The sequence below is a fragment of the Pagrus pagrus genome, assembly GCF_965226575.1.
Source record: "Pagrus pagrus genome assembly, chromosome: 10".
Taxonomy (NCBI): Eukaryota; Metazoa; Chordata; class Actinopteri; order Spariformes; family Sparidae; genus Pagrus; species Pagrus pagrus.
In genome coordinates this window covers 9,192,688-9,216,440 of record NC_140194.1, presented here as the reverse complement: position 1 = coordinate 9,216,440, position 23,753 = coordinate 9,192,688, and the positions used below count along the sequence as shown (strand labels likewise).

General features: G+C 41.7%; 1 protein-coding gene across 1 annotated transcript; it reads right to left on the bottom strand.

Moving 5' to 3' along the window:
• Positions 1-1,093: 1,093 nt before the first annotated feature.
• Positions 1,094-23,423, bottom strand: ano2a (anoctamin 2a). Its single transcript, XM_084363821.1, has 28 exons — positions 23,343-23,423; positions 17,330-17,496; positions 16,871-17,176; positions 15,341-15,436; positions 14,683-14,855; positions 14,367-14,421; positions 14,229-14,280; positions 14,038-14,093; positions 13,722-13,769; positions 12,732-12,796; positions 11,991-12,125; positions 11,728-11,888; positions 11,151-11,233; positions 10,689-10,700; positions 8,932-9,006; positions 8,769-8,825; positions 7,800-7,874; positions 7,248-7,449; positions 6,363-6,474; positions 6,211-6,268; positions 6,017-6,117; positions 5,746-5,909; positions 5,487-5,639; positions 5,216-5,268; positions 3,679-3,857; positions 3,344-3,449; positions 2,385-2,952; positions 1,094-2,286 (listed from the first exon to the last, which is right to left on the bottom strand). Exons 2-28 carry the CDS (start codon positions 17,471-17,473, stop codon positions 1,601-1,603), a joined length of 3,975 nt encoding a protein of 1,324 aa, XP_084219947.1. The 5' UTR covers positions 17,474-17,496; positions 23,343-23,423; the 3' UTR covers positions 1,094-1,600.
• Positions 23,424-23,753: the final 330 nt, after the last annotated feature.

Below are 23,753 nucleotides of genomic sequence, written 5' to 3'. Positions count from 1 at the left end.
GAAAATATCTCATTTAAGATACAAAAGCAAAGCAGCACAACGCTGAGCATCTATACTAAAATGCAAGACAGGGAGTCTTTTGTTGGTGTTTCGACATACACCAGAGGGGGGCAACAGAGACAACACAACAGGCCTGTCAGTGTTGACACTGTTACCGTCTCAGGTGACATGTTATGAATGTCGTGTTGTTGTTGTTGTCGTTGGTCTCGTGTTTGTTCAGCGTGCATCTCTGTAAACGAGCGCCAATGGGTGTATTATGTTTTTGTCCGATCTTATTAAAACTGAATGTGATTTCTTGACATAAACTTTGAAACATTTTCAACTTTCCTGTCAGTAATGAAAACCCTTGTGGCAAAATGCAGCGTAAAACAACCCATAACATAGGGCTAGGCAATATATCGTATTGTTATATCATTATATTATTGTGGGAATCTTAGACTATATGTTTTTCCAGATTGTGGATATTGTTATATTGTGATAGGGCAGAATGACCCTCATTTACATTGACATTACAGTCAACTTAACAGACTCTTCGACTTGTTCTTATACTTGCCTTTACCCACTCATAGTCATTATATCCACATTACTGAGGATTATTTATCAAAAATCCACTTGTGTTAATATTCTGTGAAAGTACCAATAGTCATACCTACAATATTATCACAATGACAGGCAACACTCTCTATGAAGCCCATGTCTATAATCCATTGTAGTGCGTTATGAACAAAAACTGAACATAAAATGCACCTATAGCACTGTGTAAGAGTCATAAGCCCATTATAATCATAACACATTATCAATCATTTTCATAGCAAGTGTAGCCCACTTACAATATAAAGGGTGTTTGGTCAAACATTTCATATTTGATTTCAAAGCACAATCGTGGCATGTATGAAGTGCTTTTGAGGAGATTTTGAAACATCAACATTTATAATACATGGACTTAAAATAAAGCAGTATTTTTTTAAAGGCCATATTGCTCAGCCGTACCATGACCTCCAGAGTTCGAAAGGAAAAACAGATTTCAAAAATATGTCCTTCTTTTATTATAATTTTACATTTTTTTTATATATCAAAACCTCTAAAAATAAACAGTAGATCTACAAGAATAACTGCTGATACTAGCTGTGCTGTATATATTTCCTCTTGTCTGCAAGGCAGCACTGCTGCATGTGTGGGACTGAAGATAACAGAGGAGCAGTGGCTACTGAGCTGTGTCTGTGGGCAAAAACAAACCAACAAAAGAAAAAATACATCATCCCAAAAAAAAAAAACAGAATAGAAAGATTTCAGTCCAGTGGTGTTTTTTTTCAGGCATGGCAGGGAGAATTTCAGAGCAGTCTTTCTCTGGATTGTCCAACACCCTCCTGGTCTAGACCAGCCCCTAAACCACTCAGTAGTACAAACATGTCTGTGAAGATTAAGAGGATAAAACAAATGCTCTGTTGATCAGGATGGTCTCTCTCCAGACCCCAGGTATTATGTATGCAGATAGTGAGTACAGATGGAGGGGTGAGGTTCCAGGAACAGACAGGAGAGGCTAATCTGGATAGTCCTCCCTCCCACCCTCTATCCCTTTCCCTTGCTGTCCAGCGCTCCCTCATACTGCCGTGTTACGCTTCAGTTCACTGGGAGAAGGGGGGATGCGATCCCCCAGCTTTGTAAAGCTGGTGGAATGGCTAGGCTTGGCGGAGGGTTCCTCGGGACCAGGGGCTCTTTGTCGAGGAGGCAGTGTGGAGCACCGGGCTTTGCCCCTGGAGCGAGGCTGTTGAGGCGGAGGGCCTTTCAGCGCAAATAGTTCAATGGGAGCTGTAGGCTGTTGGGCTGATGGGGACTGTTGGGCTGATGGGGACTGTTCGGGATGTGGAGATGTCGGTGTGACCGGCGTGCGTGGGGGAGACAGAGGGTTGGATGAGGTTGATAACGAAGAGCCCAGAGGAACCAGGGGAGTGAGGGTGGGTGTCTGCTGGAACCTCGTGAGGCTGGTGGAGTGACTGGGCCGTGGTAGGCTGTAACAGGCCTCAGCCCCTTTGTGGCGGGAAGGCAGGGTGGAGCAGCGGGCCTTTGCCCTTGAGCCTGACTCTCTCGGTGGAGGAGCAATTAGCGAGAAGAGCCTAGTGTCATTATCTGATGTTGTAATGTCTGCCCTGGAGCTCTTCAGACTCTGAGTGGAGCCTCTTTTAGATGACGGAAGTGATGGAGGCTCCTGGTCTCTCTGGTTGTCCTGTTTGGAGCCCGAGCGGGGAAGCTCTGTAGCTGTAGCCGTGCTGGATGAGGGTTCTTCATCTGTATGAAATAGAGAAATTACAAGACAAAATTACTTAGCAAACTTTGAAGATCAAAAGCCAAAAATAAAGAGTAAACGTTAAGCTTTCTCCTCTCACCTAACAGGCCCAGCTCGCTCATGAAGGAGTCCAGATCGACAGTAAAATTCTCTTCCACCTTCTCTTCCTTTTCTTCTTCCTCTCTTTGTTCCCCTTCTTCTTTTTCTTCTCCTCCCTCTGCCACATTATCCTCCTTTCCATCTTCTTCAATCACTTCTTTATCTTTTTCCTCTTCTCCGTCCTCTACTTTTCCACCTTCATCTTCTCCTTCACCTCCTTTCTCTTCCTGTGCAGGTTCTTCAGCTTCGTCCAATGATCTCCCGACCTCTGGATCACTGTCACTGCTCCTTCTGGGTTCATCCAGAATTATCTCGACCTGTTCTGCTTCCTCTTCCTCCACTTGCTGCTCCTCTTCTTCTTCCTGCGGTGCCTCCACCACAATGTCTATTTTGGCGGGGAAGCAGGGGATGGAGCGTCTCGGGGAGTGAGATTTGACACGTGCTTCTTGGTCTTGATTCAGCAGAAACTCCATCAGCATCATGTTCTCTTTCTTCAGCTGTTCGCGCAGAGATCGTGGTACGTCCGGGATCATCCAGGCGACCAACATGCTGAGGAACATGGCAAAGTTCTGTAGGGAAGAGGACAAGGGCTTAGTTTAATCATCGCATCCCTTGTCTTTACAGTTCCCCAATCAACACTGCACCACTGCAACAGATTGGTAATCTGCTGTCAAAATAAACACAGTGTTTTCGCTATCAGATACACGATTTCAGTGAAACAGTGCGCTTCAGACTCAGTTTTATAGCACAATGTCAACCTGTGACCCCTTGTTAACTCATATATGTAAAAATCCCACTGAGGTCCACACTGTGATGTACATAATGGTGCATTGATATCTTAGTGTATTTGGATGTGCAGCAAAAGACAGGTGTCAGGTGACCTTCATCATCATCGTAACAATAATCATGTAATTAGGCTCAATATTAACATATCTACCATTATAAACATTATGTACATACCTGGAAGAATATAACAAAGGCCAACTTTGCAGCCAGGACAGACCAGTACTGTTTAGAGAAGGTGTAGGCATCTGGATCCCACGGTGGGTCTCTGTAATCCTTATACCTGAAAAGCACCAACAGAGTATTAGCAAAGACAAACCTAGAACAACATATGAAAGTTGTTTACGATCAAAGAAACATCTTGTAATTCTCAGAAGGATGTGCGTCAGTAAAATCCCTGCTGTCAGTGTCAGATTTGGCAGTTTCTGAAAACTGCAGAAAGGGTTAATCTGCTGGGCTCAAAGACTTAAAGGGAAATCCAGGTATGTCAAGGTTAAGAGAGTCAATCTGACCTGCACATAGAGACTCCGGTGAAGAGGGTGGTGGTGGGCGCGGTGCCAGCCGGGAAGTTGCTGATATTAAAGTAGGACAGTGAGTGCTCTGTGAAGCCGTTCATGGTGCCATTCACACTGTACATGTACTGGTAAACCATTCGTGGAACAAACTCTGACGTGAAGGAGATGACGAAAGCCTGAGAAGACAAACAAGGAGTGTTAATGACATTTAGACTTAGGGTACCCTATGAGATTTTTGACCACTAGCAGTGCTATAGAGCAGTCTTCACAAGCAGTTCCTGTTTTGTTTCATGATAGACAAGGCTCTTCTCATTTCTCTATTTTGTGCCTCCTTGTCTTCTCCCATCTCCATCCTCTTGCCGGTGACCTGGACACCAATCTCAGCATGTCATATTACAGGATGTCTCGATTCCTAAAAGGCTAGCAGAGAGAGGGTCGAGGATTGAGGAGGCTTGCAGGAGAAGCTATGAGCGAGGATACACAGATGTCCTTTAGTCGCTCATTTTCAGGTTCATAATTTTATTTTGGGTTACTACTAGAATAGGTTTAAACTGTAGCACTGTATTTCCCCCTCTGTCTGAAACACTCCTGTCTCTTCAAGGCCCCCCTCCTGAATACCCAGTATCCTCTGATTGGTCGGCTGACACATGCCTGACCCAATAGAGCAGCTGTGCTAAATCAATTCTTACGTGCCACGAGGCATTAATTATGCAAATGTGTGACATGGTGACGTAGTGTGATGTCACAAAGTCACAGATTTAAAGACAAGGCATTTCAGGAGCAGTGTTTTCTGTGGGAGAGAGGAGCTTCTGTTTGTGCTGACTTCGACCTTTTTAACTATCAAGATCTTTTACATGCACAGGAACGCATAAAACAAAGAAGAGGTAGTATAATCGGTCTCCTTGAATGAAGACCTGCTGCCTCAACTCCTCTCTCCTCCTATCTCTTCCTCGCCTCCCCCACTCTCATCTCAGGTGGGAAGGACTAAGACACGAGGAGAGGAGGCGGGGAAAGGAATCGAGGGTGTATAAACTGAGAAATGAGAAGAGGGGACACATTCCTGCCACTGGTTGATTGACAGCTGGTGGCGGTAGCATGTAAAGAAGTTTAGAAATGCACCAACAAAGGCAAAGAACAAGAAGAAGACTACCAGCTAACAAAAGTAATGTTCATCTATAAATGCAGATTATTTAAAAACTGCTTAGCAAATGTTTCATGCCTTCGACACATTTGTTAGACTGCAACAATACACACAATGTTGTTTGGTGAGAAAGATTGAATGTAAATTTAATATTGTTTGTTCACACAAAAACTCCACAGAGCAGCTTTAATGCAGTACGAGGGTCCACTGACCCTTTAGAAGCGAACTGTGCTGCAACCAAAACAAAGAAATACAAACTTTATTCTAAAGACTTGAGAAGATGTTAAAAAGAAATTAGATAGATGTATTTTTTAAGTAAGACTTGTCTGCCACACTATAGGTCAAAGGTCACGGGCACAGTAGACATACACACTCACTCACTAACACACTTACATTGGTAATGACAGAGAACTTGCTGATTCCACAGAGAATGTTGTACCAAATCCCTGGAGACAGGATGTGCACGAAAAGAGACAAAGAGGGAAAGGGATGTGTGTCCATCCGTGTGTGTGAAAGTGACAGACAGACATGGAGACAAAGAGACAAAAATGGAGGGGCAGAGCGGAGTGAAGGAAAAGAAAAGTGATTAAAAGTTCCAGGATAGGTCATTTCACATTCACACAGAGACTGACAGAGCGGAAATGCTCTCATGTGTCATCTGTACCTATGTCTTTGCACCTCACGGCGTCAGGCCGCCGGATCTCGGTTACAAATTTTGCGGCATCGAGGCGAATCTCGATGACGTTGTTCAGCAGGGCGAACGCCGGCGCCAGCGGGAAGGAGGCCACGAACAGAGACACAAACCCGTACTGGATTACTGTAAATATTAAAACATGCATGCAAGGGCACAAAGTTAAATAAAGAAACATATATATTGTGTGATTGGAGTAGTGAGTGACTCAGTGAGTTAAAGAGAGACTCACTCATTTCCATGTACTCTGGGGTCACGCCTTCGAAGGGTTCAAGGGTGAAATCTTTGTCAAACTGTTGCTTTGGTCTCTTCTCTTCTTCGTTCTCCTCGTTGTTTTCTGCTGCTCTTTTCTTTCCTTTTTCCTCCTGTATTGTTCTGTACATCTTTTTCAGCTTACTGCAAAAAAACACATGGAGGATGGAGTCAGAGCAAAGATGGTATAGACTGGATATTTAACAAATGAGGGAAGAAATGTATGGTTGTAGGAGTAAAATTGCACGTACGGTATGAGAACCTCAAACACGTTGTTTTGAATGAGCTGCTTTCCGAGCATGATCATGCTGAGCTGGATGCACAACTCGATGAGGCAGCCTGGTGGAGCGCACTGTGGGGGAAAAAAAGACACCGATGCACATTTACTGTACATATATATACACACAAACATCAACCAGTGTGTAATGTGCGTTACTGAACCTACCTCCTCCATGCGATAGTCTCCAAAGACGTAAACATAATCGCCAGGCCGCCCAGCAAACCTGTGTGGAGGGAGGACAAGGTCACATGATAAGAAAGAAAGATAGACGCAGGTGTGAACTGGGTGAGGTAAGACTTTATAAAACACACACAAACCTGCCCTTGAAGAAGGCCACATAGAATATAGGTGCAAAGGCGTTCATGGATTTGAGAAAGAAAGACTTAAAGATGAGCCTCTCTTCAAACTCTTCCTTTGTTTTAGGAAGTTCTGTTGGAAAAAGAGACACGACAATTGTGAGACACACTTGCTCACTTTCTTCAGATAAACCTGCGGTTTCTAAATCAGCAACATGGTCTTTCATGCTGAAATAACCTGTGTTGTACAGTGTTAGAATTTATAACCAACACCTAATGCATACAATCAAATTAAAAATGCAACTACAACTTCAAACAGAATGACCCAAAATGGCACAAAAAACGATTACAACAGTAGCTCAACAAATGCACACTTTTTACAGACTGGTTACAAAAAAGATTTTACTCTAAAAGTTCTATCTCTGTAGGAATCTTTTCCATAATGTTGTCAGACAGTAACAACAACCTCAGCCTCTCTATTAGAGGACGTAACTTTGACAGCCAGAGCTGCATCAAAGGATTATGTTGCAGCTGTTGTAGCCGTGTCGTGGCTGCAACGGCTGAGGCGATCTACTGGACCATTTCAAAAGCTTTTGCTAAGTATGAATTATTTACACGCCATGACACATTAACATTGGGCTCAGGTTGATAATTCGACTAGAAATGAGACATTTTATGTATAAGATTTTTTGCAGTGTTGATGCACTTGGTACTGTGCCATCTTTTAACTGAGACAAGCACTCAAAATTTTTCTTGGGAATAAAATGTCATCTGGTCTTTTATTTCAGCAGTGTTGCCACATTCAGTCTCCAGCGGGACATTTGATCAGCCAAAGTGTGGACACAATAAATAACAATATGGCTTCCTATATAATGCTCTGCTTTGTAACAGCACTCAGTACAATACCCAGTTCAGTCAGCCACACGGCGATCGCTCCATAGACCTCTTCCAACACCAGAACGACCAGCATGTTCAGGATGATGCCTGTGGTGGTGACGGTCATCCTCACGCTGGCCTTGGCTTCAGGATCAGGGTTCATGGACCAAACGCTTAACATGCAGATACGATAAACTGCCACCCCAAACACAGCTGAGAAGGTCACAAAGATCTGAACACACACGACACACATGCAAACAAAGGTGAGTTAACAAGACTCTTTTGTTTTCTTTGATACAAATTATTTATGTTGACGGTGTGTTTTTAATATTTGGTAAATGTAAACATCCATTTTTATATATTCCCTCTTCTTATCTGATGATTTCTTTTCTATTTCATCACTATCCCAGCTTTATCTTTCTGTTATTTTATTTTTTGTTCAACACAAATTTGGACTTTAACCAAGTGCATTGAATGACACAGCAAACATTTTAACCGTCACATTAAAAAGGGGATCAACAAGGAGACAGACGGAGCTCAGAAAAAAGCGATAATATAAAGTATAGAGTATAACTGCAGTACCAGAAAAAGTAAGGTGGACACATTGACGAGATAACCTGACAGGTGATCCTCAATGTCCAGGGACTCTGGCTCTGGCTGTAAGGACAAAACATGCAGATTACGTGGGTGCACAGACAAAAACGCACACACACTCTGGCCTATGCTTCAAAGCTAAACTCTGTATTTTTCAACTTGGAGTCTATTTTCAGTTGTTTGTGTCTCTAAGTGACTGACTGACTGCCTGCCAGTTGCAAAAATAAGCATTCGTAGTGGATGTAGACTTTGACAGTGTGCAGTTGCCCCAAAGGATTACACTGAGGCCCCGGTTGGTGTCTGTCAGCTGCAGCAGTCTCACTCAATATTAGACAAATTTGAAAAATATTAGTCTTCATTAGACGCTTAGGCACAAAAAAATAAATAATGTGTAAATAAAGTCCAGGTTGAAAAATATCGACGTTACCCTTCGAATGCATGCACAGTCTGTGATTTGCATGAATGCTAAGCACATGTTCTGCACACACACATACAAACAGACAGACAGACAGACAGACACACACACGCGCATTATGTTTTCTGTCTGCCAGGTGCATGTTTGCCATCTGAAAGGACAGAAATCCCCTCCCCTTCTTCCTCTCCCTCCTCCCTTGTCTCTCTCCATCAGTAATCTGGGCTAATCTCAGGCAGGTAAGCAGCTTTGGACTCAACCACACACTGTGGGTGAAGGGGGTTTCTTCTTTACGCACGGACATAAACTCATACAGACAGAGTTTGTCTGTAATAACTTTATCGTCGATGAAAAACCTAGACGGGCTGTAATATTTGCTTGTGTGCAGTCGTTTACCGTCACCTGACTGTGGTGTACTTGAAGCAATAAGATCTGTGTTAGAATTTGCTTTGAGGTACGTTTAAATCACCTCAGTGTGCCAGCCCAGCCCCCCTGTCCAACTCTGTCAACATAATGTCCTATCACACAGAGCAGCGCAGTCCTACCTGGGAGGCCAGCATCCGGTCTGTTTCTCCATCGACACCATCTCCAGCCTGAGTCGACTGCAACAGAGTGAAATCACAGAATGAGAACTATGTGTGCAGTTTGTGTTACGAGCCAATAAATTGTACCTGAAACACATAAAAACAAGACACTCGGGTTCAATACCTTCTGCCTCGACTGTGCTTTCATCTTCGCTTTTTTCTCCTGTAGAGCTTCTTCATATTCAGGCCTCAGCTCCTCCTGCAGCACACACATACACATGTTGAAAATACATGGGACAGCACGGCAGAGTAAGGAATCACATCTGCCAGGACAAATAACCTTAAATCACAATGTTTTTGTGTAGTCAACAGAATCTACGGCCCAAAATGAACCTAAAGCTACATATTCACAAAACATAGCTAGAGTTTTTTCTCGGACGTTTTTGACAGCTGTTGCATGATATTTGCAGTCAGGGGTGAAAGGTAAGTAGAATTATACTTATAGTAAGTATAATTTTGAGATACCTGTACTTTATTAGTATTATTAGTATTTCCATTTTATGCTATTTTACATTCAGAGGCAAATATTTGTTTGATTATTGCAGGAAGATTATTATTTTAGTTACTAATCTACATACAAAATAAATGCCCAGTCAATATAACATGATGCACTATTGATTAATTATAGATTATTTATTGTAGATTAAACTTTTTTCTTGACCAGCAAAAAGATGAAATGCTGCTTACACAGTAACGCAATAGTAACTAGAGTGGCATCAGTAGAGACCTCACAGACCTCTGCCAAGGCCCAACATTTCCCTTTAATTGAGTTAAAGCCTAATCCAATATCACATACACATATTTAAATCCACTACATCCACTCATAAATACCAGCCACATAAATATGCCTATACAAGTTTTTATGTCAGAATCCAGGGAATCCATCATTCCCTCAGAAATGAACAAAAATCTTGCAATGTTAAAGAAAGTTAGAGGAAATTCCTGGATCTGTCTATTTATCTGGATTGGCAGGAAAAGTTAATGGGACCAACCAACCAACAAACAAAACAAATGTACAAACAAATGGACACTGCTAAAAAACATGACCTTCTTGGCAGAGGTAATAATAATCCAATAATATAATGTCACACTGACTGAGGTCAGTCTGTTCACTACTTTTCCTTTTGATGAGTAAAACTTTGCTGCTCACAATTCGTCAGATTTTGAATGCAAAACTTTTACTTGTAGTGGAGACATTTCACCCTGGTGTAGTGCTACTATTACTGATCTGAATACTTCTTCCACCATTTTTTTTTTTTTTTGCAGTTTTAGGCACTCTGTACACAAGTCACGTTCAAGTTATAGCCTCACAACATAATGTTACTTGGAAGTTATCTTAAAATATTGCTATTCTAAAAGTGATCTGACTAATTTTGATTGTATCTTCTGTCCAAACACATAAAAAGGGTGTTATTCTATTTGAAGACATTGATATACTGTAACACTGTCATGTACACGAAGGAGACTTAAGCGTCAATTGGTCATTTTGTTATTTTATTGGAGTGAGGGTTAATTGACTGAATGACTCAAGAAGTGTTAGAAATGTTGTTTACTGTTTCCTGTTTTCACTAGAATACACTATAGGGAAAGACTTCAGGGAGTATGCTTCTCAAAAGTGAAGCAAGTTGTAGATCAATAATCCTGATGGCAAACTAGCACCACAAACCAACTGCCAGTATAGAAATCATTATTATTTGTGAAACTACATAATATTTGGATGCACACAGTATTTTTATAACATTTATTTTTTTGGATGACTGACTGTCATTATCTGATGTTAAACTGCTTAAGTTATTACCAATGCAAAAATAATAAAGCTTCTTAAACCAGATTCTGATTCCACTGGAGCTACATTAAATGGGTGCAGACACATGGACTCACCTGGACTCGCTCCTTCAGGCAGCCGAGACAGAAATACATGAGGAGACACGCAGAGATAAACAGACAGAGACAGAGCCAGAGTGACAGGAGAGAGAGAGAGAGACAGTGTTTATGTTGCGACCCCATTGCGTCATCTTATACAGCAAGTGCACCGCTTTAAGAGCAGGCCAATCCCATTAAGGCCCTTCACAGAGCAGAGAGTCGTGTTGATGCATGCATACATGAGACGCCTCGCGTATACAGTATGTGCACACCATGTGTGTGTTGAGGGGAGGACACTGCTCTGAGACTTATGATAATCTACACAACAAACCACAACTGATCACTGTCGTCATGGCTGACCTGAGCCATGAGGTTAACACTCTCACGCTGACTGACTTGGCACTTTAACAAACAGGAGACCATAATGTAAATGTGTGTTTGTGCAGAAATAATACAGAATTCTTAAATGTATTTTTGTACCTCCTCATCCTCTAAGCTCGTCAGGTCCCAGGCGTGTTTCAGACACATCTGTCGCCTCTTCCAGTGCTCGAGGAAACAGGCAGCTACAAGAAGATGTTAAAAAATTATTGAAAGTATAAAAAACCCTGACTGATAACACAAGAAGGTCTTATATTTTGCAATTATGTTTTAGAGATAGAGTAAAAAGACGCACTCTAGAGCTTACTACGTGTGGAGCAACAGATTTATGAAAGCCTTCCTGGCCTGATCGATGTGTATTAAAAGGGAGGCAAATGTTATCAAGGCAGAAATGTTAAGATGGTCTAACAAAAAGCTGACTGACCAAATGTTGACAAACATTCAGCCGCTGACAGTAATGATTATGTGGCAAAGTATTCGAAGCTGAACGCTTAAAACAAACACGAGGCACCTCAAAGGTGGCCCACAGTGCAGTAACATGCCAGGTAGCAGCTTGAGATTGAAATCTATTCACTCGCTCCAATCATGCGTAATGCCCACATAAAAGCAAGTTGCCTACCTTTATGTGTGCATCATAAATAAAGTTCATAGTTTAATTGTGTAGATTGTGTATACTCACCCCACAGAGACATGAAAATAGCAAACAGAACTGTGGCTCCGTTGTCGAACAGGTACGATGCTCGGGCCAGTGAGCACACCGTACTCAGACGCCAGTAGTCGCACACTCCATCACACAGTGGACACATGGTGATGTTCAGGTTGTCATCACATGTCTCCTGGCTAATAAATACACATGGAAATTAATATAAACACACGTACAGCGACTTTGATTTGATTATGTTCTTCATTAAAGTTAAGTTTGAAGAACTTGTATCTGCTTACCTTGGCACACTGGCATCCACAGTGAATATGCCGTACAGGAAGACAATGATGCCCAGGACAGAGGGAGGGATGAGGAGCTGAGTATAAACACCCAGCCAGGCAAAATACAACCCGATCTGCTCTCCAAAGTACTTCCTGTGGAAATAAAGGAAATGTATCAGCCAGCGACTAGCAGGACCTAAGGACAGTGATGTCATACAGTCGGTTGATAAGTCGGTCCACCCCTGGTCCAGAGTTGTAAACAGTATCCCCCCAAGTACGGGTGAGATTATCACCATGAAGTCTAGTCCCACATTTTCTGAAAGCAATCACTTCGACCATTAAAAGATCTTGCTGAAGTATCGGCTTCTTTTCCATGAAAGATGCCACAGGATTTCAGTCTTTTTTTAGCAAACCCCTTGACCTTTCCTCTCGCACCACTATGCACTCAAATGTTCCACTTTTATAAAGAAATGTAAAAATCTAAATGCCAGAAAACAAGAAGCTTTAATGACCACTTTCATCCACCTCAGAGTATAGATCCTTTTCATTTTATGCTTTCTATTAGCTGTCATCTTCCACCACCTTTAGGCCAAAGTAGCTTCATACATGAGAAATGATTCATTAAATAAGAAGTAATATGCTGAATGCACTCAGTGTCTTTATGAACAGCAAAATCATCACTATATTTATACAAGCCAACACTTTTAGTCTCAAGTTTTAGCTACAGTAAAACTTTATGTTTTTGTCTGTGCTCAGTACCTGATCAGGTCCACAGGCTGGTATTTATGCATGACTCCATAGTTCGCCCATTCTTCATGGAGGAGCTGACGGACATACGAGATAAGGGTAAAACACAAGTTAAAGACAACTATTATTCAATATATACAGGATACAAACGTCAGAATAAAGACATGGCATTTTCAGACCAAACAAAATCTAGCTTTGGATTGTTTATATACTGTTGTCACAAGGCCGTTATCTATTTACAACAACTGTACAAGTATAATGTAAATGAGCTATAATGTCAAATAGCCAATTATTATTTGCTGAATCCTTCCGACCCTTTTTATGAACTTTTTATACACCTAATTTAAAAATACACAATCAGATTTTATTCCCTCCATTGTCCTCATTTGACGTAATAGGACATCACACATTTAAAAGAGTGGTTCGCGGGTTTAGCATCGCACTTTCACAACATTGTTTAGCTCAAAATGTCAAACTACAGTTTTCTAAAGTTAACCTTGAGCAGAGATGAGGGGCAGGCTCACTTTTTACCCCCAGATTTTTTTCATTCTTCAGCCCTATTAGGTGCTGACTCAAGTGACATCACCTGCGGCAAATGTGTCAGATTTTAGTCAGCTGCTTGTGGAGCCACAAAAGGGACCGTAAAACAAGTTTATAGGCCTGTGTGTACACTTATTAAACAACCAGCTCAAACTACAATGTCGCATTCAGATTTGTCAGGTCTCACGTTGTTAAAAAAGATCAAACATGTCTGATGTACTTTTGACAGGTCTGAGGCTCAAACGTGACGCCGGAGATCTGCTTCCTAAACCAACACATCCTACAAGATGACAAGCACTGACTGATGATGCCCCATTTTGCAAGATCAGGACAAACTCATCATCAGCTGTCATCAGGCTTTTAACAGTGTTATCTGCTCCTGCCTGAAGGAGACTTGTATCATCTTCAGTGACTCTACTTACATTAGTGTGGTTTGAAAAGACTTGAGGCCTCTTATCTCACCTGTCTGTCATTTCGCTGATCTTTCCGTCCTCTCCTTGTGAACGACCCCTGAAGAAAAACACTTATCAGCTCTTGACATGAGATGACATATTTTATCCATAATCATAATTGTAGCTCAAGGTTGAGAACAGTATTTTTCTGCTGAAATTGTTCAGATTCATCCCTTTTCCCCATTTATCTTCATAAAGTTACTGCATACTGCAAATACTGACTAACCTGTATAAAGTCCATTACATACAGTGGATGCAGCGCACCCCAAAAAATCATAATGAATGTATTTTCAAATGTGACAAGTTGCTATTTCTGTTCTACTCACATCATGCAGAGGGAAGGCAGAGTCATAGACACCCCGAGCCAATAATGAGTTGATGCCTTCGGACACAAAGAGGAGGTGTGACACATTGTGACGGATAGCATACGGACACAGGCAGCATTACTTGACCCGACAGCATGCTTATGAACGGTATGAAAAAGGAGAATAAAGCCACAGCAAAAGTTGAAGCTCACCAGTGGTTTGGCAAGTTTGTCTGCAGGTAGTGCGTGAAATAATCTCAGCCACCTAGAAGCAAACGTAACAAATGGTATGTGAGATCAAACACAAGTGCAAAACACAATGAATTAGAAGATATTTGTTTCTGAACTCACTATTCTGCTGCGGGTTGCATTGTCAAATACGGTTTCTGTTGATTTGATGTCATACCTGCAGGAAATGACAAGAAGCAGACCCAGTGTAAGCATCCAATATTCTGTTGTTAAAGATCAATGAGTCGTGGGAAGACTGTTACTATTACACTCGTCTTGCAACTTGCTGTGTCCCACTAGCACATAGATTGATGAATTTACAATTCAGAGGTGTGAACAGTAAAAATTCAATATACGTAAGAGCTCATGCACTAAAAATATCTGCATATCCCCAGCCAAAGGTGACACCTCAAAAGGGTACGTCAGTCCGGGTACTCACAGATGTAGCTTGTCTCTGATAAACGCGTGTTTGAGGGTTTTGAAATGGACGCGAGTCTGTGAGTCCTTTTGGATGTCAAAGTCAGGGACGTCTGGTTGAAACGGTATGTTGACTTTGGTCACGAAGGAATCCCATATCCCAGCGATGCCCATCCGTTTCCTCAGTTCACATTTCTGCTCAATGAAAACACACATGAAAAACAGTATGATCGAATCTACTCAGTCACACACTATACATTTGAGTAGCTTTCTGTCTGTTTTCCTGTCTCTTTAAGGTCCGCCTCCTGAATACCCAGTCTGCTCTGATTGGTCAGCTCACACATGCCTGAGCCAGCACCGCTCACAGTGCCTCAGGTCGGCTCATTCGTGTTTTCAGCTTCCAGTTAGCTTCACTTCTACCCTGAATATAGTGACAGGGTGACATAATGTGATGTCACAACGTCATGGAATAAAAGGTGGCACTACTGACGAGGCGTTTCAGGAGCAGTGTTTTCTGTTGGAAAAAGGAGTTCTGGGTTTTTTAACTTTCAAGACCTTTTACATGCACGAGAACCTACATAACACACTGAATGAAAGGAAATAAAAGCATAATAGGTTTCCTTTTAAATGTGCACTCATACATAAAACTATAACATCAAAGACCAGGGTGTGTAACTGACCTTTTTCACAGCAACTTTGATCTTCTGAAGCTCCGCCTCTCGACTGAGTATCGGCCACGGGATGTGCAGTCGGATAAACCCCAGGCCGTTTGCCCTCTGCACATAAACGCACAGATTAATAAGAACATCCGAACAAAAAAAAACACTACACGCACAACTTCATAACATCAACCAGATAGATTTGGATTACAGGTGGGTTTTATTGCAGGCCTACATGGACAGATTAACTAGGTAACTGTCACCTTCCCTCTCTTTGTCTTCTCATGTAATTGCTCCTGCTACTTGCCCTGAGACAGCCCGATGAGCCTCCTCTAAACCTGTAAGCATGCTACTTTGTGTTATAATGACGCTGTTTTGTGGGGAATCCCATTATTCCAAGCCCAGAAACCTCAAATCCTCCAAAGTATAGGAAACGAGCCCAGATAATTATCACCTGTTAGGATAGGTACCAGCTGAAAGCCACAGTAATGTAGCCAATTATCCATTTTGATCGTTTGAGAAGGTGAAAAGCTTTTACCTCGTTTCAGGACCACCGAATTGCAACCTGTCCTTGCAATTACTGTAATGATCCGTGTGCAATTAAGATACACCAGCAACACCTGCTACACCTCTAATGTTGTGTGCTGTCAGCAATTTTCTGATGGTAGCATTAAAATCTATTACAGATCCTTCTCACTCACCAGATTCTGCACTACTACTGTCAAGCTAGAAAATACCAGAATAATAAATAAAAATAAAGCTACTCCCGGATGCTTGAAAAGGAAATACATTTTTACTAAATTATGCTACATATTATATCATTTTAATTTATTATTATTTCCACAATTTGGCTGCAAATGCAGATTGTACACAAACTTAATTGCACATTCATGAAGAAAACTGCTGTACACTCCCTCATGTTCTCATCTAAGCAAACAACACAACTGAGCAGATTCATTCTCTGATCCTCCCCGCTCAATCTAAAATGGATTCTCCACTGTTCACTTCCCGGAACGTTACCCTAATCATACTTGGCCACGGTTAGAAAGATACAGACGTGTATTTACAGGATACAGTGATACCCATTCAACACATCATTTGCCCCCCACACAGTATACATTCATGTGCCAGCGCGCGCACTTCCGAGTAGTGGATCACTCTCTAATAAGGCCCCATAATCTGGCCTTTGGCTTCACACTTACGGTCAACGGTCTTAATCCTCAACCAAAACAGCAGCTGATTTGACTGACAAGCGTCTCATACATACAGACAAAAACACACACACGGATACACACGTGCACAAACATCTATCCGGTTATTGTTGCTAAACCATCCCATAAAATATAGCCGATTCTAATAAGCTCTCTCTTTAATTACAGTGCAAACAGGTCCTCCAGGTTCAGAGGACAGACTGAGTCTTATCCTTAACCTGTTTGGCAGCCGTCCAATCACAGGATTTAAGGTCGAATCACTTAAGGACGGCTCAGACCCAATAGTGTCTTTTACAGTGTACAGGAAATGAAAGAAAATTCATTGGAAATGCAGACACACCTCTTTGTCACGCTCGAGCTGTAGTCCAGCTTCCAGTAGACCTGCCTCAAACTCCTCCCTCATTAAAGCCTTCTCCTCCTCGGACAGCCTCGGCTCCTCCGCCTCTCCTGCAGGTGCACCTGCTTCCCCAGACTCTGCTTCTGTTTCCCATCGGCCCAGTATCGGTAGTGGTATACTCCCATTGGATGCAATGGAAAGGCGTGGCTTGGACGACTGCCTTTTCTTGTATTTGTAGCAAAGGAGGTAGTCCACTTTCCTCTTGCCATCAGAGAAAAAAAGCCCAGGGCCTAGATCGATGCCGGACTCCTACACAAACACACAAAAGCACACGCAGGTAATGAATGAATGAATGATGAGGGTTACAAGCAGCAAATTACTCACAGAGTAATATAGTGTAAAGAGTTTGCAAATTAGACAAAGCTCTGTGTGCATGTGGGTTGGATTCAGAGGAGACCATACCGGAGGAGGTGGCTCATCGTCAGGGGGGTTGATTGGGCCTCCATTGGCGGCATCAATCCCAAGCCCGGACAGCGATCGGGCCAATGAAACAAGCTTCGCCGAGTGAATGGACGACGACTCACTCATTTCTGTGGTGACAGGCATACGTTCTTTTCCGTTTCATCCCTCTGATGATACATGAAAAGAAAAACAGGGGTTCAAGGTTAAGGAAATTTGGATAACCATGCAGAAAAAACTGATTTAGCACATTTGTCCCCATTTTTCTGGATTATGACCTGTGAAAGGGAAGTGATGACTTATTGCAACCACCGTCACTGGTTTGAGATCTATCTTTTGCAAAGAATGAGTTTCTTCTTCATTAAACACAAATCATTTTTACTGGCCTGAAAATGTGAAATGAATTAATTGGTCACAAGAACAAAAGCAAAAACCAGAGCGAAGCCAACAAACGTGAGCAGAAGTGCCTGTTACTATGGAAACCCATCAATGCCACTTGGGAAAAAATAGACAACCTAATTTTTTTAATTATTATTTTATTATTACTTGTGGGCTGTTTTTCTCATAATAATGACTTATAAACTAATCAGTGTGTGTCACTATCTCATAGTTAGTATATTTATATATGTTTGTATATTTACCTGCTGAATACTTCAAACAGTCCCACACAAAACTGTACAGCTCTTTTATTTAAATAACAGAGATATTGTTTTACAAATATTGGTTCATTTATTTCACCGATAAACATTATAACCTGCTTCTCATGGGTTAGGATTATATACATACAAATTTAGCCGGACAATATGTTATTTATCTAACACTTCACAAGTCCCACACAACAGCACAAGTGTGTATTCTTACAGGATTTATTTATTTATTTATTTATTTCGGCATGTTATTAGACAGTCATCATCACACATCATCTTAGTTAAAAATCAGGTAGTACACATGGCCGAAAGGGAAAGCGGGAGAAGCAGATGCTTATCTAGTCCCGCCCCCGTTGCCCACAGAATACATTATTTCCACAAGTTATATTTCTTTTGTATTTTGACGTACATGTTACAGCAGCATGCAGTGAACAGAGCTGCAGTCCAGCTCTAGACAGTCAACAGACTACGTGTGTGTCTGCACAGTGTCTATATTGGTCCATCATGAGTGAACAACAGTCTCTACTTGTTGCCTGGAGTGTAACACAGTCATAAGGTGATCCAATCGATATAGGTTAGTTTCAGTTATTTGGTTGTTAACTGGGATGGTGTGAGAGCCAGTATTGCCGTCTTTATTCATCCATCTCTTCTGTAGCTTTCGCCGCGCTTAGCTTCACCAAGACCTCTTGGTTAGAAGCCACGTCTGCTCGCATCTTTCCCATGTACTCGCACATTGTGGAGATGCCAGATCGCATCTCCACCACAGCACTCCGAGTTTTGGCGTTGTCAGCCCTCACACTGGTCTGCTCGGCAGCGATCTTTCTCAGCTTCCGAAGTAGCATGAACATTCCATATCCCAGGGAGAGCATTCCGATTGTCATGAACGTGAATATGTACACGTCCTCAACGTCCTCTATATCCATTACGGCAAGGCACAAGACTCTCCATTTTCCCCATCCATCCATTGTGTAGCCGGCCATGAAGGTCCCGTCCGGGCATGTAGGCTCACCAGAACCAGTACGCCTTGTTGAGAACACTCTGTCGATTGCATTCAGTGACCAGTTTAGCAACTCCATCATGGACCAATTGATTCTCCTTTGTGTCTCGATTAACAGAGTCAGTTGAATTCTTCACAAAAGTGGATATTTGTACTTTTCAGTGTCAGCTATTGTTTGGGTACAGTTGGTACTTGTTTAGTCTTCCCTGTAGTCTCAACATAGCGTTTGCTGATTCCTGCCTCTGACCTTTACCAGACTCTCTTGTTGGTTCAGTTTATAACGATCAATAATCATATTTACATACTTTTTTTTGAAAACACTCAGATTTGCAGATTTTTTGAGTTCCTCATCAAGATTATTCCATTGTCTGACACCCATGACCGACATGGTAAAAGACTTTAATGTAGTTCGTACCTTTCTCTTTCTGAAAACAAAGTTCCCTCTCAGATTGTGTCCCTCCTGTCTATGTAGGATACTTTGCTTATCAAGTTACATTACATATAATATTGTGATATTTGGATTAGGTTACTGACTACATTGTTTAACAGGAAATTGGTAACTATCCCTACCCTGCCGATATGTATCATGCATCACCACAATAAACCTAACTCTGATATAATAAAGAGGTGCTACCTCAGATATTTAATTTCACTTTTATTTTTGCATAATAAATTACAGTATTAAGCAATAATGATACTTTGCTTATCTCACAGGATCTCATAAATGTATGACAAGTTATCTACTGTTCATCCGCCATAATTCTGCCATAAATGAAATGAAATAAATAAAGTGAATTCGTATTTTCTACGGGAAGAAATGCAGTTAATATTTCCATAACCATATGACAACAATTTTCTTTAAAAGAACAGGCTTTGTATAAATAAAGTACCTGTAAAGAGTTGATAATGCCCCGTGGTAGTGATTTGTCGTTCAGATGTACATTCGTCGATCAACTTCAGGTTGCTTTTACTTTCAAATATCGTGTTTGAGAAATCACACAGTAGTAGCTGTTTTAGAATGACAGATCAACTGTAAGCCAAAGTTAAGCTGTCTCATCTCTTTTTTTTCACCCAAATGAAGCTGTAGGCTCAGATTAAGCTCACACTGCAATCCAAGCGGCACAGTTTACAATCTGTTGGGGTAATTTGGATACTGGGCTCATTCTTCGGAGATCAAAAAGTGGAAGTGTGAAGAGACAGCTGAGGACTAAGGTCTCACACTACGAGAAAGCACATGAGTGTCCACAAGCTTGAAGACATACAACATGAGACATTTCATAGAGTGCACAAAATGACACAATTAATCAGTTTCTCAACTGATCCACAAGCTCAGAAACAACAAGACGGATGACGGTTATGGCAGCGGCATCATTTTCTAAAATTGTTCTTTTATGATTTTAAGTTGATTATTAAGTAAATGAGTCCAGATAGGTCTGTGTACTTCTTTCATGACCTTGTTAGTAAAACTCCAGGTTTCACAGCTGAGAGCAATACAAGTTTCTCATCTGTGACTGATTGTCAATGCTCTTATAAATTCAAATTTTTGACGATAACAAATAATGGGCGTTTTTTATCGCCATGTTTGAATTATACAATGACTTTAATTTTACAGAGAGACACTTGACTCCACTTTTCTTTGTCATTCATACATTTTCAAAATGTCTGTTCTTTCATCACATTTCATTCAGGAATATATTAAAGTGTGCCGTGGTGTCCATCTGAGAAATCATACAGTTTGAAGACAGAGGCACCAAAGTGATCAGGTGGTAAGAACACATTTAATATACGACTCACTTATGATATTGAGTCTCTGTGAGTAACGGAGCTGTACAGACTCCTCCATCAGTATGTATTATCGCGGGCGGAGGAGAGAAGGGATTGCAAAAATGCACGATTATCCCACGGCTCGTCACGTTCATGCCATGAGACATTTAAACGCGCCAACAGCGATCCAAATAATGTATACAGACCACATGCAGAGCGCTTCAACAGTCAATCCCCTTACACATATGCAAACGGTTCCACGATAATCCCAGTTAATGTGTTAGCAAACACAGAGCCAAGATCGAAATGGAGAATATGTCACTCAGAGTTCAGCAGGTCAAAGACTTAATGTAAGTTATCCATCGGTTCACAGGGATATAAGTGCCTACCAAACCTTTTGGATCTTGACCCTCTAAAAACAAAGTGATGTCTACTTGCGATCCATTGCTGCATGTTACACACATATTCATTCTTATTAGGGTGTTTGGTGAGTGAGTTTTAAAACAACAAAATGTAACTTCCTGGAGAGAGATAGTTGATTGTTAAGTCTAATCCCCAGATCGTCAAATAGTGATGCTTTGGGTTAACAGCTGCAGTCAGACGGCAACCCAAAGCATCCCTATTTGACGACCTGGGGATGGGTTAGACCTGAAGAGGTGAAAGTATAAAAAAACAACAACATTTAGATACAATCCAGGAACAATTTTGTTTCTTATCCTTTTAGCTCTCTTGTAGTGGCTCAGATTCACCCTGGGTCCCCAGATGACAACTTTGCAGATGTGTTTATAGATTATATCTATAAAGTCGTGCTGCTGTGGATGTTTTTGGAGAATCACATGAAGAGTTTGTTTATCTCATCCCGTGTGTAGTGCATTAATCACTTAATTCATTAGTCATGATACCTTTTCCCCCAATCGCCGATACTGCTGTAACTCCCAAGAATGATTATAATACTGCTCATGCGAATCAATATGCATGCACTCTTTGCAGGCACTTTAAATAAACATCGACCAGAACATCAGTGACTGACAACCATGATTTTTCTTTAGATAGATAGATAGATAGATACTTTATTGATCCCTAGTGAAATGTAGGAATAGCACTTGTCAGTGGGTTTGGCTCTAAATCTAAATTCATCGTATTTATTTTAGACAGTGGAATAGGATATTGTCTGGATTCTTATGAAGCGTGTGGCAGGTGCCCTCGTTTCTACAATGTTTTTAGTTTTCTCTCTTGGCCAAGTCTCTTCTGCAGAAAGACTTAACAAGACTCATATCTCGTCAAATACACGACAACATAAAAGAAAAGACCAAATCAGCAGCTAACTTTTTCAGTGTTTTCTGTTGCTTCTAGCACAAACAGTTTCAATAGGAAAGGACAAAATGATAAATGAAACAGATTCTGCACTATGGTTATTATACGCAAGGAAACAAAGCATCTATGTTATTATAAAAACAGGGCTCTCAGCAAATCTTCCAGCTAAATGAGGTGATTCTGAGCTCGAGGACAGCAAACTTCAAAGAAATAAATGATATTTCTACAGCTTTCAGTTACAAAGCCAATCTGTTTTATTATAAAATGGGCTGGAGTTGCGTTCCAACACTCAGATATGATAGTTTTCATTTAGTCCTGCCAGAACTGCCCCTTTGCACATAGCTGTTTACCAGCATGAGCATAAATCACAACGCAGATGTCCAATATTAGTCAATGTCAACATAGATCATATTGTGTTTTATCAGATTTTTCTTATTACATTTGAACTCGGGTTTCTTACCTGAGCATCAGCACCTTTTGTATTTATTCCAAGGCCTGACTCGTGTTGATTGTGTGTCCTTCCTGCCTGCCCACTGTGGCACAGGAGGAGTGCGCAAATGCGTCCAAGTGTGCGTCTCAGCGCGAGGCTTAAAGGTCTGTAAGCTTGCTGACAGCTCAAGAGCAGAGGCAAGAGGGTCAGCTGTACCCTCACATTAACATTAACGGGGCAGAGGGCAACAGGGGAGAGGTCTAATACTGTCTCTCCTGAAATACAGCAGATTACACATCGCTAATTTTAACAGCTGCCTGCACCATTCTAACGCCACGAGAGTGAAACACACAACTCAAACAAAGACTTGGAGACTTGAAAGGTTGAATTTCTGTCACGAACGCAGCAAACTTTCACTCTGACACCTGTCCGGAGGCTAATTCAAGTCGGGAACAGCGAACAGCTCAGACTACATCAAACTAATTGGTTTCCATTTGGACTAATTAATCTGGCAGTTGTCGGGAGCTGCTTATTCGACAAATATGTGTTTAATTAAACGCTCAACAGTTGTGCGCAACCCAGATGGTCGGGTGGGGGAAAAAAAACCCGCCTCCGCACCGTGAAACGCGCCGCTGCAGCCACAGGAGAGGAGGTTTAAAGACAAGAAAAAGTTGTTCAGGTCAGCCTTTGTTTATGAAGCTGTGCGCACACCGAGCAGCTACACTCCAGATAAATAAGTGCACAAGTGCGTAAAAGGCGCAGTCAAGAGCGGAGAGGAGGGGACAGACACAGGACAGCTGGGGTGATACAGGTCGCGTTTAAACCGCGCGTCGGCTGAAATAAAGGTGAAAAAAGTGGACTCACCAGTGCTCGTGGAGGATCAGCTCTTCGCTATGGAGATGGATGACAAGACGCGCGAGGTGCACAGCCTGGCGAGGGGCTGAGATGGTGGACAATCCGCGCGCGCTCCCGCAACCCCTGGCTTAACACGCGCGCGCCCAGGGCGGCTAATTCCCTGACCGCTTTCATACGGGAGGGTAGGGAAGGTGTGATGCATATTATTACCGATGCGAGAGTTGTGTGTGTGTGTGTGTGTGTGTGTGTGTGTGTGTGTGTGTGTGTGTGTGTGTGTGTGTGTGTGTAAGCCAGAGAAGGAAGAAAGAGCTTACAGGTGACGAGACGTGAATGTAAACCTCGCCTACCCTCTGCAGGTATTTGGGCGCCAGATGACAGAAATAAAATAATTCATTGTGGAAATGATTTTATTAATTTTCT